The sequence below is a fragment of the Sander lucioperca genome, chromosome 15 (assembly GCF_008315115.2).
Source record: "Sander lucioperca isolate FBNREF2018 chromosome 15, SLUC_FBN_1.2, whole genome shotgun sequence".
Taxonomy (NCBI): domain Eukaryota; kingdom Metazoa; phylum Chordata; class Actinopteri; order Perciformes; family Percidae; genus Sander; species Sander lucioperca.
Window position 1 is genome coordinate 6,522,975 of NC_050187.1, and position 13,543 is coordinate 6,536,517.

General features: G+C 40.6%; 1 protein-coding gene across 1 annotated transcript; it reads right to left on the minus strand.

The window, feature by feature from the left end:
• Positions 1-1,122: 1,122 nt before the first annotated feature.
• LOC116052848 (mas-related G-protein coupled receptor member X4-like) lies at positions 1,123-3,369 on the minus strand. Its single transcript, XM_031303683.1, has 3 exons — positions 3,187-3,369; positions 1,777-1,970; positions 1,123-1,624 (listed from the first exon to the last, which is right to left on the minus strand). The coding sequence occupies exons 1-3, from the start codon at positions 3,367-3,369 to the stop codon at positions 1,123-1,125; spliced, it is 879 nt and encodes a 292-aa protein (XP_031159543.1).
• Positions 3,370-13,543: the final 10,174 nt, after the last annotated feature.

The window sequence follows — 13,543 nt, forward strand, 5'->3', positions numbered from 1 at the left end:
CTAGGATACCACAACAATAATGATATTGAATTTAAAGTTAACAATGAAAAAGAAGAAGAAACAAAGCTGTGCAGCTGGATTTATAATCTTTTTATTTCACTTCTGTTGGTTTGAAAAAGAAGAAATAATCTCCAAGCTGAAGAAGTTAATATCAGAAACACAGGTGTGTGTGTGTGTGTGTGTGTGTGTGTGTGTGTGTGTGTGTGTGTGTGTGTCTGCGAGTGTGTGTGTGTGTGTGTGTGTGTGTGTGTTTGAGTGTGTGTGTGTGTGTGTGTGTGTGTGTGTGTGTGTGTGTGTCTGTGTGCGTGTGTCTGTGTGTGTGTGTGTGTGTGTGTGTGTGTGTGTATATGTGTGTGTGTGTGTGTGTGTGTGTGTGTGTGTGTGTGTGTGTGTGTGGTTGTGTGTCTGCGAGTATTTCAGGGGTCAGCAATCTATACAAAGAGCCAATTCTGGCCCAAAAAATGTAAAACCAAAAACATATTTGAGCCTACTAATGAAGATAAGTCTATTTAAGTCTAAACGAGTATTTAATATTTGTTTTGTGTGTTGACATGTTATTGCCCTGTCTTTACTCTTTCCATATTTTGACCATTTGATCCAATTCTTAAACCCTCATTAGCTCTGTTTTCTGTTCTGAAATATCTCTCTTTCTCTCATCTGTAGCCAGATACTTTTCACCACACTTATCAAACGCAGTGAGCTTGATCTGGAAATGTCTTTTAAATGTTACTTTTTAGGGATTTGTGACCAGAGCTAGTCTACAGAAGGTTCGGTAAAATTCACAAGATAAAGCTCCGGGCAGCAGACGTACGTTGGCTGTGACGCTCATTTTACTCAACTTAAATGTTACATCAATGGAGAATGAAAGACTCAAAAGGTGACCTTTGGAAACGACGCACGTCTGCGTTCGCCTCCTGCATTGAGTCATTATACAGTTCTATCTGACCAATCACACGCACATGCCCAGTGTGTGTAAATGGTCATGTGATATGTGTTATCAGACGTGTTAATATGGACTGAGATTAGTTCTGCTACTGGAGGTAAAACTCGTGTGTGGACGGAGATCTTCTTGTCTCAAAATGCTGCTTAAAATCAGTGTGGATGTAGCCTGAGTCCACTTTTTTAGTTCTCTCTGATAGTGTTGTTTTCCAGACTGCTGACATCTTCAACTCTGCAACAACACACAGAGACCAAAATCTTGTCTAGGGCCCCTTTCTTCATGAAGATATACAGAACCAAGTCTGCAAGAGGATTCAGCTTAAGAAATGCACGAGACAGGTAGGAGAGAGTATTAGTTAGTGATCTGTCATTTGTGTAACTATCTACCATTATATAAATGATGAAGGGCAGAAAAAGCAACATGTAAATTAGCAGCATCAGGACCAAAGTTCCTGCAATTCGTTGTTTTTCCTCAGGCAGGATCGAGACGGAGGCAGACAGGGCTTTGAGAGTCGCACAGCAGAAGAATATGAGCGGTGGGAAGGGAAGGAGCTGAAAATCATCACCAAAAAATGAAGTAAAAAAGAAGAGAGCAGGAAGGGCCCAGGCCACGACACAGATCACCACAGTGGACTTGATGGTTCGTCTGCAGCGGTACCACAGTGGGAAGACGATCAGCAAATACCTGAAATACAAGATAAACAACTTCAGAGTTCAATAATACAACGGTCAGACACAGAAGGAGCTACACATGCTGGATCAACATATTCTCATGAACAGGTTTATATGATATTGTACGAAAATGTATGCACAACAATTCCTATGTGAGACAGATACCTTTCCAGGGCGATGCACACCATGAAGCCAACACTGGTCATCAGACTGTAGGTGTAAATATATTCGTTCATAATGTATATCATCATGATGTTGATCTGCGGTTGTGCTACCTCACAGATCATGCAGCAGAACTGGATGAGGTCGGAGATCAGAAGGTTGATGACGTAGATGGGAGCAACGTGATCATTTCGTACCTGCAGGAAAGTAAATCAGTCAGCCGGCTTTTTTAGTTTTTTTTTACATCTTTTATCAAACTCTTTTGTGCTCTCAGGAACATCAGATACAGGGCTCTCAAGTCTCATGCATTGGGCGTGAGACCCACACATTTCAACCCGTTCACACGCTCACACGCCACACCTTGTATTTCTCACGCAGAGAAATTACCAGGATAACGCCCACCAAGTTGCGCCGCTATTTTAGCGGTTTATAGTTTTTAAACAGTGGAACAGGAGGAGGAATCAAGTGAGTTCCCCATAGAGTTCAGAACGCCCTGCCACGCACCAGCTGAGTGAGTGCGGATTTCAAGTTGCGGCTTTTGTCGCTGTTTGTGACTTTGCCTAAGATTGAGTGACAAGTGTACTCGCCCTGTTGTTTATCTGGTTGCCATGACTTCGCGAGTGATGACGTCCTGTCACTGTTCCAGTTGAGGGAAGAGAGAGCACGCTTGAGTTCAGTATTTCACTATTTCTGATACTGTGGCGGCAGACATCAACATAGAGGAAACACTGGGTAGCTTTTGCGCTTATTATTATTATTATTATTATTATTATTATTATTATTATTATAGTTACGTTGAATCGGCTGCAGGGCTACTCTGACAGTTTTATATTTTTATAAAGATACCCATTTTATAATAGGGAATATTTTTAGTTTTTTCTTTCCTTTTATTTTTTACAGCACAACCTCCCGGCCCCCATTGTGAAAACCTTTGGCCTAGGCTATTTCATTCTATTTTATCCAGACAATGCATAGTATTAATTATTACACACACACACACACACACACACACACACAGAAATACTGAATTAAATAAAAAAAAAATATTTGTACGAATTTATGTGTCATTTATCAGATCAGACCCCCGTCCCCACCCTAACCCCTGCCTCCAAAATCTCACTCTGAACTCTGTTCAAAACTTGAGAGCCCTGCAGATATGATAACATATTCTCACTCCCAACTCGTCAAATACTGACACTTGGTCAGGACCCTATGGTGTAATCTGTCAACGTGCAGGGTAAAACCACTTAGGGTCAGGGAAAGATCATGGGGGGGGGTTACTAAATAGACGTTTAGGTGACCAACAGGACAAGAAGAGGACATGAAGCTCTGAAACTTGGTTACACAACCCAGATGAAGATCCTTTACAGACACATACAGTAAATCAATAAATCTCATTCCTAATGTTCATACCAGAGAGTAGAGAGAGTAGATGGCGACGAAGGTCAAAGGAAGGCCGATGCAAATGATGATGCACGTCACCACATCTGTGATGTGTCCAGCTTCAGTGTCATCGTAGTAGTTGCAGGTGCCGTAGTCAAAAGAACTGACATTTTCAAAGGTGCTGTTGTCCTGTGTAGTGTTGTTAACGTCCATTCTTCAGAGGGCACCCTGTAGGTAGGTTGATAGTTTTTTGTGTGATAGTTTTGTGTCTTTTTAATGGTTGTTTTGTGTGTCTTTGTAGTTGTAACTGTTGTCGCTGCAGGAGGGTTACTTTTTGTAACCTAACTGCCCCGGTCAGGTGAAAGTCAAGTTTAGCGGTCTTTGTTGTTAAGTTTAGCCGACAAAAGGTGACTGACCTGCAACGACGACAGCTAAGTTTAGACACCAAAACAACTACCGTTAGTTAAGATTACAAAAAGAGAGAAGGGCGAGATAATTCCTGCCAACTGGGAGATCTTCTGCACAACATCGGCCATCGGATATCTTTACCGCCCCGGAGATTCTGCCATCCATCCCAACCGCAAAGTAAGGCTGCATTTACACTGCTACGTTTTGGTTTGAAAACGAATATCTTCTGCTGCATTTCCCCCTCTCATTCCCCCTGCTCTGGTGTTCCACCCTCTCATTCCCCCTGCTCTAGCGTTTCCCCCTCTCATTTCACCTGCTCTGTAGTTAGTTGACGTATAGTTGACGTCAACTCGGTGGCTGTACCTTAATTGGCTCTGGTCTCTACCTTTGTCACATCCCAAAATGTACATACACACCAGCGCAGACACTAGTTTAGCTGCGAGCATGCTCTATGTAATTACAGGGGAATTACAAAGAAGAAAGTTTGGGAGTTTTTCAAGCATATTGACAATGAACCATGGTTGTAAATCCAGTGTTCCAGGCTGTACAGGGAATGCTGACACTTCACATTTCATCACGAGCTGCCGCTGGATGGTGTGCTGTGTGTTGTTCATTACTAGTATTACAAGTTTTCTGAAATCTTATGTTTAAAGATGCAAAGGAGGCTTTATACAATGCTAACTTTTGGTGATTTTAGGAGAAATCTACAGAAACAAACAGACAAAGTGTAGTAACATAATTTCTTTCTTTCCATTAGTCTGAAAAAGGGCATCTGATGGAAGATTAATAAATTTAAAAATTATCTTTTTGCCTGCAATGTCTCGCCTTAAAAGAGATGAAGAAAAACTGATTAATCTTCTCATTTCACACTAAAACATCATTAACTGACTGTGTTCTGTCTCTGGTTATATAACACGTTATCAACAGTCATATTGTCACAACACAAAGGTATTTACATATCTCAGCTGTCATCATTCCCTGGAAAACAACATCAGCAACAACATCAATAATTATAATAATCATTAGTAAAATGTACTCTAGATATATGGACTCCTATCCTAACATGTCTAAACACTACTTTCTCATTCATTGATATTCTTATATATCATTTTCTTCTTTCATTCTTCCTCTACCAAAGATTTAGTTACTTTAAAACACTGAAACACCCAAATGAAATGTCCAAAGCTGTCTGCTCGTTACAGTTTCCATTTTCATTTCTATGACTGTTTACAGTTCTTTTATTCTTGTTTAATAATCTCTCTTTATAAGAAAATGAGTAATGTTTTAAAGTGTACCTTTTGAAAGCTGTGAGCCGAGCTGAAAGAGTTGTCAGATGTTCTGTCCTCTGCAGTCTCCAGTCAGTATGATGACATGGATGATAATCTACCTCCTGTTTTGGGAGAAGAGGCGTGGTAGAGGGCGTGGTGATGGTGATCTAGCAGAGCAGCAACCTTTGTGCAAATGATGAGAGCCATGGTCATTATGTGTTTTAAGGTCATTATGTGACTATGGTCGTTTTGTGTCTTTTTATGGTCATTTTTTCTTTTTATGTGCATTTTGTGTCTCTTTGCATATGTCTTGTATATGTGTACACATATTTTGTGTACTGCTGTGAGGTCTGTACCTTCAGCCAGGTGTTTCAGTGATTTAATAATGTTTAATATAAATGGACACTGGTTGAGGTGTTTTCTGAGTTTATATCAAGGTTATTATAGTTTTGCATTTTTCATTAGTTTTTATTTTTATTTCGTTTTGACTTTTTGTTTTCAAATTCAGTTTAGTTTTAATTAGTTTTTAAAGTGGGTTTGCTAGTTTAGTTTAGTTTTTATTTTTGAAAATGCTTAGTTTTAGTTTAGTTTTTATTAGTTTTAGTCTTTTTTTGTAATATTGGTTATTTGTCTGGGGCAAGATTCAAAAAGGTCAGAAAAAGTATTGTGTAATAATAACTCAACAAAAACATTATACCAATTTAGAAATATGTATTCACAATCTATTCAACAATAACACCAGTACATACAATGTACATATGATGAGCACAAATATGTAAACAGTCTACACAAGACGCCGCAGTAAGTGCAAAATGTGTAAGTGACGTGTTCCAGGAAAAAAACTAAATAGCCAACAGACTAAAGAAGACCTAGGCTCAACAGGTGTTTTGAACTTTGGTTGAGTATAGTGGCAAACTTTTTGAAGTCAATCGACTCACACAGTTGTGTAGACATCCCAGTGTTAATACACACATATTAATCCACGCTTCCTCCCACTTTTGATGTTCCTGTGTATTTGCTAACCAGCAGCTATCGGGCCGTCGGTGAAAGCCCTCCTGTAGTGTTCTCTGTCCTGCTGTTATCTCCGTCATGCTGCCTGGCCCTGTGCACCGGGGTTAGCTTCTGTTTCGGAGGAAGGGGACTTTGCGTTCTTCCTTTTATGTCAACTCTGAAAGATATAACGCTATTTGCTCTATGAAAGACATTGACAAAGACGAAAACTAAAGACATTTACTCGATAATTTTATTTTTTTTGCCGCCCGAGCGCGAAAATGCAAGGCCCCAACAGAGCCTTGCACTGAAAGTGTGAAGGAACCTATTGTTTTTGTAAAGATTATTATTCACTTGCATTTTTGAGAGGCTTAGCATGCTGGAAAACTCACTAAAATTTGCACACATGTCAGACCTGGCAAAAACTACAAAGTTCTGTAGTGATTGGTCTCAAGCGTTGCCAGGGGGCTCCATAGCGCCCCCTAACAAGCTTCATGTGTTTTACATTCTTTCAAACTCCTCCTAGGCCGTGATTTCAATCTTCTTGAAACTTTGCAGGTACTATCGGTGGACCCTCATGACGAAAAGTTATCCAAAGAATTTTGATAGTTGAAATAATGCGCAAGTTATAACAACTTCCTGTCTAAACAGGAAGTTGCGTATGTTGGCAACACTTGAGCCTATTGCCCCGAAACCTGACAACGTTGTTCCTCATTGACGATGTAGCATCTGTGCCAAATGTAGCGGCAATCGGCCATTAGATGACAGTGTTTTAATTTATGGAAATAATAAGCAAAATATTGACGTATGGGAAACCTACTTTATCTAACTCGTCCTGGGGCGTGAGTCAGATCGGCACAAAAACTTAGATAGACTCGGTGGATCCTCGTGACAAAAAGTTATTAAAAGAATTTTGATAGCTAAAACAAAGTGCAAGTTATGGAGGACCAACTTCCTGTAGGTGGGTGTCGAAACAGGAACGGTTGTATCTTGGCAACAGCTATTTCGATGGACGCAAAACTTAACAAAGTTGTTCCTCATGGGCCAATGAGGCAGTGCCAAATGTGGCGTCAATCAGCCTTAAGATAGCTGTTTTGATTTTTTTAATTAATTAGCAAATTCGCTATATGCGCAACCTACTTTTTGTAACTCCTCCTACAGCGTGAGTCCCATCTCCACCAACATTTGCAGGTGGACTTGGTGGATCCTCATGACAAAGAGTCATCAAAATAATTGTGATAGTGCAAAAAAATGTGCAAGTTATAGAGGACCAACTTCCTGCAGGGGGATGTTGAAACAAGAAGTTGCGTATCTTGCTAACATTTATTCCGATTTCCACGGTAAGTGATGCAGTTGTTCCTCATGGGCCAGTGAACATATTTGCCAATTTTGGAGTGAATCAGCCATTAGATGGCGCTGTTTTGATTTATTTAAAATTAATTATCCAAATCACAATGCATGCGAAACGTATTTATGGAATGGACCACCGGAGGAAAATAGGGGAGGGTCATCTCTTTTTATTCTGTGGTGAGGGGAGGGTCACCAACGTTTTTTTTGTCTAGGGGGGGGGGTAACCCAACTTTTGTATTCATGAAAACAGCAAAATTTCAAAGTGGCTTGTTTGGTGCATATTTTTCCATGTAGCTCTCAGTCTCGGCCCCCCATCACTAGCAGATGGGTCTGACCCAACAAAAATCGGTTGGGTGAGGACACATGAACGTATAATTGGTGCTGATCCTTCCAGCCTTAGCCTTTTATAAAAAGATAAGGAGTACATATGAGTTTGTGACTGACGGAGGCTCCGCTGTCTGCGCGCTGACGCACGGCACAGGTGCACACCTGCCGAGCAAAACACGTTTGTCTTTTTGAGACTCTGGCATGGGTTACTTTCCATAAAATCATCTCTCAATGCAAATCAAACCAGCTATTAGGCTAACTGAAATAAAACCATGCTAATCTCTAGGTATGGTGAAGGGGATGTGATGATGTGGGACTATTTTAATTCCAAAGGCCAAGGGAACTTTATCAGGATGCATCGTATCCTGGATCCATGTAATAACTGGCCTTTCAAAATAAAAGTCTGCCTTCCTCTATGGGAATTTAACATAGGGGTGTACTGACTTATGCCCCCTGTATTTTAAGGAAGAACATTTATTTAGTTACAATACATTATTCATTCACAAACAAAAATGGTGTACTTAAAGGTTGGATTTTTCCTCATTTTTTTAATTAAGGCATTAGGATCAATTTCGATTTTTTTTTATTTCTCTTTTTAGTCAACTTTAGCATGGGTGTCCTAATTTTTTCACATGACTGTAAATTGTTGGGGAGGGTCATGCCTCTTTTCCCAATCATTTTGGAGGGTCGTAGAAAAATGCATTTATGGCGAAGGGAGGGTCAAGTCTATTTTGACAAAAGATCCCAAAACTCCTCCGGTAGCCCCTTTAATAAAAAAATGAACAGTCCCTAACTCCTCCTAGAGCAGTAATCCGATCTGCACGAAATGTTGAATATAAACTCGGTCGACCCTCATGACAAAAAGTTATCGAAAGTGTTAGGATAGTTAAAACATGTCCAAGTTATAAAGGACCAACTACGTGAAGGTGGCAGTCAAACAGGAAGAGTTGTGATTCTTGGCAACAGTTATTCTGAATCAGAGGAAACTCGGCACAGCTGTTCCCCGTGCTCCACTGAGGCCATGGGCAACATTTGAAGTAAATCACCTGGGCATCCCGCCAGTACCCCTGACGTGCTGGGAGGGGTGAGGGCCCGTTCAACGCTGCTTGCAGCTTCAATTTTAGTTAGTTTTGCAAACAGACGTTACAGGTTTAGTTAGTTATCGTTTTTTTGTAATGCCTCGTTTTTATTTTTATTTCAGTTTACGACAATGATTTTTCCCACCTAGTTTTCATTATTTCATTCGTTTTAGTTAACGATTATAACCTTAGTTTAGATGAGGACAACTAACTGTAACTTGTCTTCGGTTACACAACTCTATCCTGCTGGGAGACATGTTATCAATAATCACGTTGTCACAACACACAAAAGTCTTTTGCATATGTCACAATAAATACTTGTTAGTTCCACTCAGAAGGGAAGCGAAGTAGAAGTTTGCATTTGGATTTGCATTCGTGTTCTCCTTGTTTTTGTATCACTGTATTTACAGGACAAAATGATGACAACACATAAACAAAGAGACTCAAAACAGTTACAATAAGATGAATAAGAGCACAAAGAAGAAACTAAAAAACTCAATATGACCACAAAGAAACAGAAAACGATTACAAATTACCACCCTTTGACATGTCTGTGCCCAGGGGAAAACACAAGACTTTCATCAGGAAACAGGTGTTCATGTCCTGAAGAAGTTAAGGAGAAAACACAAGACTTTCACCAGGAAACAGGTGTTCATGTCCTGAAGACGTTAAGGAGAAAACACAAGACTTTCACCAGGAAACAGGTGATCATGTCCTGAAGAAGTTAAGGACAAAACACAAGACTTTCATCAGGAAACAGGTGTTCATGTCCTGAAGAAGTTAAGGCGAAAACACAAGACTTTCACCCAGGAAACTGGTGTTCGTGTCCTGAAGAAGTTAAGGAGAAAACACAAGACTTTCACCAGGAAACAGGTGTTCATGTCCTGAAGAAGTTGCTTCAGTCCCCCTACAGGTTGTCTCATTGGAACTACAGCTGTAGCTAAAAGTTACAGTGTTGCTTTAACTCAGGCGATATCGTCACTCCGCCAAAACATTGCTAGCTGACAATAGCACAAATCACTTTCATAGAGATAATGGCATCAGTTAAACCAAATTATGTCATTGATTTACAAAAAAACCCTTTCACAAGGTGTTCGCTGGAAGAAAAAAAGAGGATGAAGGAAATCAGACCAGCTGAGTCCATTGCTACTGCACTAAAAGAGAGTCTTGCTACTATCCTTCCTGAGGATCAGAAAAGTAAGCTCATCTGCCAGGCATATGATGGGGCCAGCGTGCCACTGCTACGCACATCAGCTCAACCTGATAATGCAACAGGCCACCTGTCACATATCCAAGGTGAGAACATTGGTGGATTTGCTGATTTTTACTGTAAATGTAACCTGTACTGGATACAGTATGTTATGTCTGTTGTTTGCTGAGCTAACAGTGTTATAGCCTGCACACTACTGTAGTAGCTGTATGAAAACTGGGACATGTTGTTGTTGGGGTTCTCCTTGTTGACTGATTTGGGTTGATGGAGAGAAATACATTGTATTTTCCTCAGTCTGCAGCATTGGTCTTGTGTAGTGTTTGGTGAACTTATTGTATATTTGCACTTCCTCTGTGTACTTCATTTACAGTACTGTAATCACTGAGAAGTGGAATTGCTAAAACCCCACCAAAAAAACCCCGCCCCACCCAACAGTTTTTGTCACCAGCTGCCACTGGTTAGTACGATACAGTACAAAACTGTGTGCACACCAATTCGCATAGTGTTTTGAATAGTGTTTCCTTGCTGTTAGAATGCATACCCCTCTGTAGTTAAGATTAGGGATAAGGTTGGTTCAGGTCTAGGTAGAGGAAACAGATCTCCACGGGGAAACAGTTTGATACAACAGCGGGTACAAAGCACCGCGAGATGATGGTCCTTTCAGCAGTCGGGGCAGCTGAGTTTAGCAGACACAATGTTAAAGGTGCTGTAGGTAGGATTGGGAAGATCCAGGACTTAGCCAAAAAATTTGAACATCAACAACTTCTCAGTCCCCTCCCCCGTTACGCTAAAGCCCAAAACTGTCTCCTAAGCCCCTCCAGCCACAAGGGAGAATGAATGCATGTGCATGAGCAGTGATTGACACGCAGTTAGACACCACCCCAGGCCCTGATTGGTGCATCTGAACAGTTAGACACCCCCCCCCCCTGGCCCTGATTGGTGCATCTGAACAGTTAGACACCCCCCCTGGCCCTGATTGGTGCATCTGAACAGGGAGCTGTGGATTTTTGCAAATCTCACTACAGGCTGTAGGTGGAGCCAGAGGAGCCAGATTTATTTTAATGACCTGCTTCATGTAATTCTACTGGAACATAGGGTCAGTTTCAGCAAATATGACAGAAAGTTAGTTTTATAGTTCAAAAATTCAATCAAAAATTTTGAGCATTAAACACTTCATTTCCTGCATTCTGGTGAATTTGTATGCATTTATTTCTACCTTTTTCTGAATCAATTTATGCTGGAAATATCTTTATGTAAAGGGAAACATAGATTAAAATTCAAATATAAAAACAATGACAATTATTCACCTCAATGACACATTAATTCATTTTAATTTATTAATAAACCCCTGGACTGTAATATTGTTAAGTTGTTGTTAAGCAAGACTTCTGCTCATGTTCAAAACTTTGTGCACATTCAAAATATATCTGTGTTCTCTGAGATTTGGAGGAGTCGTGATATTTTGAGAAAAATAAAGTTATAATAGTCACTACATTTCAGAAAATAATCTACCTGCACCATAGTCTGCTGTGCATTACGTGATAGCTCTGCTGAGACGGTAGATCTCAGACCTCCTGACAGACACAGATCCCCGTTTGGGTCTCTGGGCTCTGAATGAGCAAACTTTTAGGGAAGTGTCTGTACGCTGCTCTATGCTTTTTTTTCATTGGTTGTTGCGTTAAATCTTACCCAGATACAATAGTGCTATTTTCTGATTGGCTATTGTGCAGCCCCTTTCTTTTTTTTGATTGGCTGATAAGTGGCAGCTCAACTAAGAACTCCAGGGGAGACGCGCTTGATTCCTGCCGGTTCCATAGTGAGAGCAGCACGCCAGAGAAATGTTGGGCGCTGCGGCATATTAAATATATTATAAATAGTTTTTCCGCGTGAGAAACACAATGTGTGGCGGGAGTGCGAGACAAAAGACCGAAATGAGTGACTGTCACGCTCAATGCGTGACACTTGAGAGCCCTGGTGTCACAGGGACATCCCTCGTCAGGTGAAATGTTCTGACTCTTCAGAGTGTGTTTGATCTTTTTTGACTGGTTTTGAGTGTCTCTGTGATCATATTGTGTGTTTTTCAGCAACATTTGAAGAGTCAGGGCCCCTGGCTCTGTGTCTGTTTGTAATCTCTTGAAACAAAGTGAATGAATGTGACTCTACATGATAAAGGATCACTCTCTGACAAAGGTTGATCCAAAACGTCTCTGTCCTGCCACCTAGTGTCTGCTCTTATGAATGGACCAATCACAGCGTTCTGTGTAGAGAGAGAGAGAGAGAGAGAGAGACAGAGAGAGAGAGAGAGAGAGAGAGAGAGAGAGAGAGACAGAGAGAGAGAGAGAGAGTTTTGTGGGTGAAAGTCTGAGCCATCATCCCCCCTGTTTTCTGCATTATTCCTAAGAGGTGAGTATCAATAATATAACTTACAGGTATGTATTTTAGGATCTTTATCTTGTTGCTAGGATACCACAACAATAATGATATTGAATTTAAAGTTAACAGTGAAAAAGAAGAAGAAACAAAGCTGTGCAGCTGGATTTATAATCTTTTTATTTCACTTCTGTTGTTTTGGAAAAGAAGAAATAATCTCCAAGCTGAAGAAGTTAATATCAGAAATACAGGTGTGTGGTTGTGTGTGTGTGTGTGTGTGTGTGTGTGTGTGTGTGTGTGTGTGTGTGTGTGTGTGTGTGTGTGTGTGTGTGTGTGTGTGTGTATGTGTGTATGTGTATGGGTGCTGTGGAAATCAACAAAGGAATATAACAAAAAGAGATCCTCAAAAGGAAGACTACTACTACAGCTCTAAGAAAACAAAAAGATAAACCAAAATCCTCTCTAACTAAAATACTTTACATAACAACAACACAACGCACACAGCAGCCCTGAACCTAGTGGAACTAGACAAGACAAACCTGTTAAGTGGAAGAGAGATGTCAGTTATTAAAGCTCAAACCTCTGGTCCACTTCCTCACACACACATACAACGAGGCAAACTACAAACTGTGTGTGTGTGTGTGTGTCTGTGTGTGTGTGTGTGTGTGTGTGTGTGTGTGTGTCTGTATGTGTGTGTATTTCAGGCCTGTGTGTAACATTGTGAAAACATTGTAATTTCCCTTGCGTGATTAATAAAGTATAAATTATTATTATAATTATTATTATTATTATTATTATTATTATATAGTAATGTGCATTGTTGGGTGAGGAAGTTCAGGCCCTCTAAAATGTGATTCATTGTACATAATAATAATTGCTACAATTTCAAACTTTGTAAATACAAGATGTTGTGATCAAAACATGACTGTGCAGGGATGCCCTGAATCCAGGATTCAGCTTCTGATTGGGCTGAATATTGGGCTTTTTGACCGGGTTGGGTTTCTGCTGAACTGTTTTTTTCCCAGTGAACACAACACTACGCTTGCACTCTGCGCGCTACGCTGGTCGAAGTAATGACGGCGCCGTTGATTACAGGAAGGTGTTTACGTAGGTGGAGCGTTCAATGCAGTAGGCTGTGAGAAAGTGGAAATGGAACTGGTGAGCAGAAAAAGTGTAGTTTGGCAGAACTTTCAGTCAAAAGAAGACCATTCAAGTCCAGCTACATGTTCAATCTGCAATGCTGATTAGTCTGGTGGTGGCGAGGACCCTAAACTATACACAACATCACCGCTGTTACAACATCTGGTATCAAACATCTGGGAGAATACGAGTTGTGATGAAGGAATCTACAGACAGCAGCCAGAATGCAGCAACTTCAGGTACAG

What these genes read in the sequence shown, in the direction of transcription:
- LOC116052848 (XM_031303683.1), bottom strand. Translation starts at nt 3,369, where the DNA reads ATGGACGTTAACAACACTACACAGGACAACAGCACCTTTGAAAATGTC. An exon ending in TCTACTCTCTCTACTCTCTG is followed by an intron (nt 1,971 to 3,186) that starts GTATGAACATTA and finishes ACTTTCCTGCAG; the next exon opens with GTACGAAATGATCACGTTGC. An exon ending in GTGTGCATCGCCCTGGAAAG is followed by an intron (nt 1,625 to 1,776) that starts GTATCTGTCTCA and finishes CTTGTATTTCAG; the next exon opens with GTATTTGCTGATCGTCTTCC.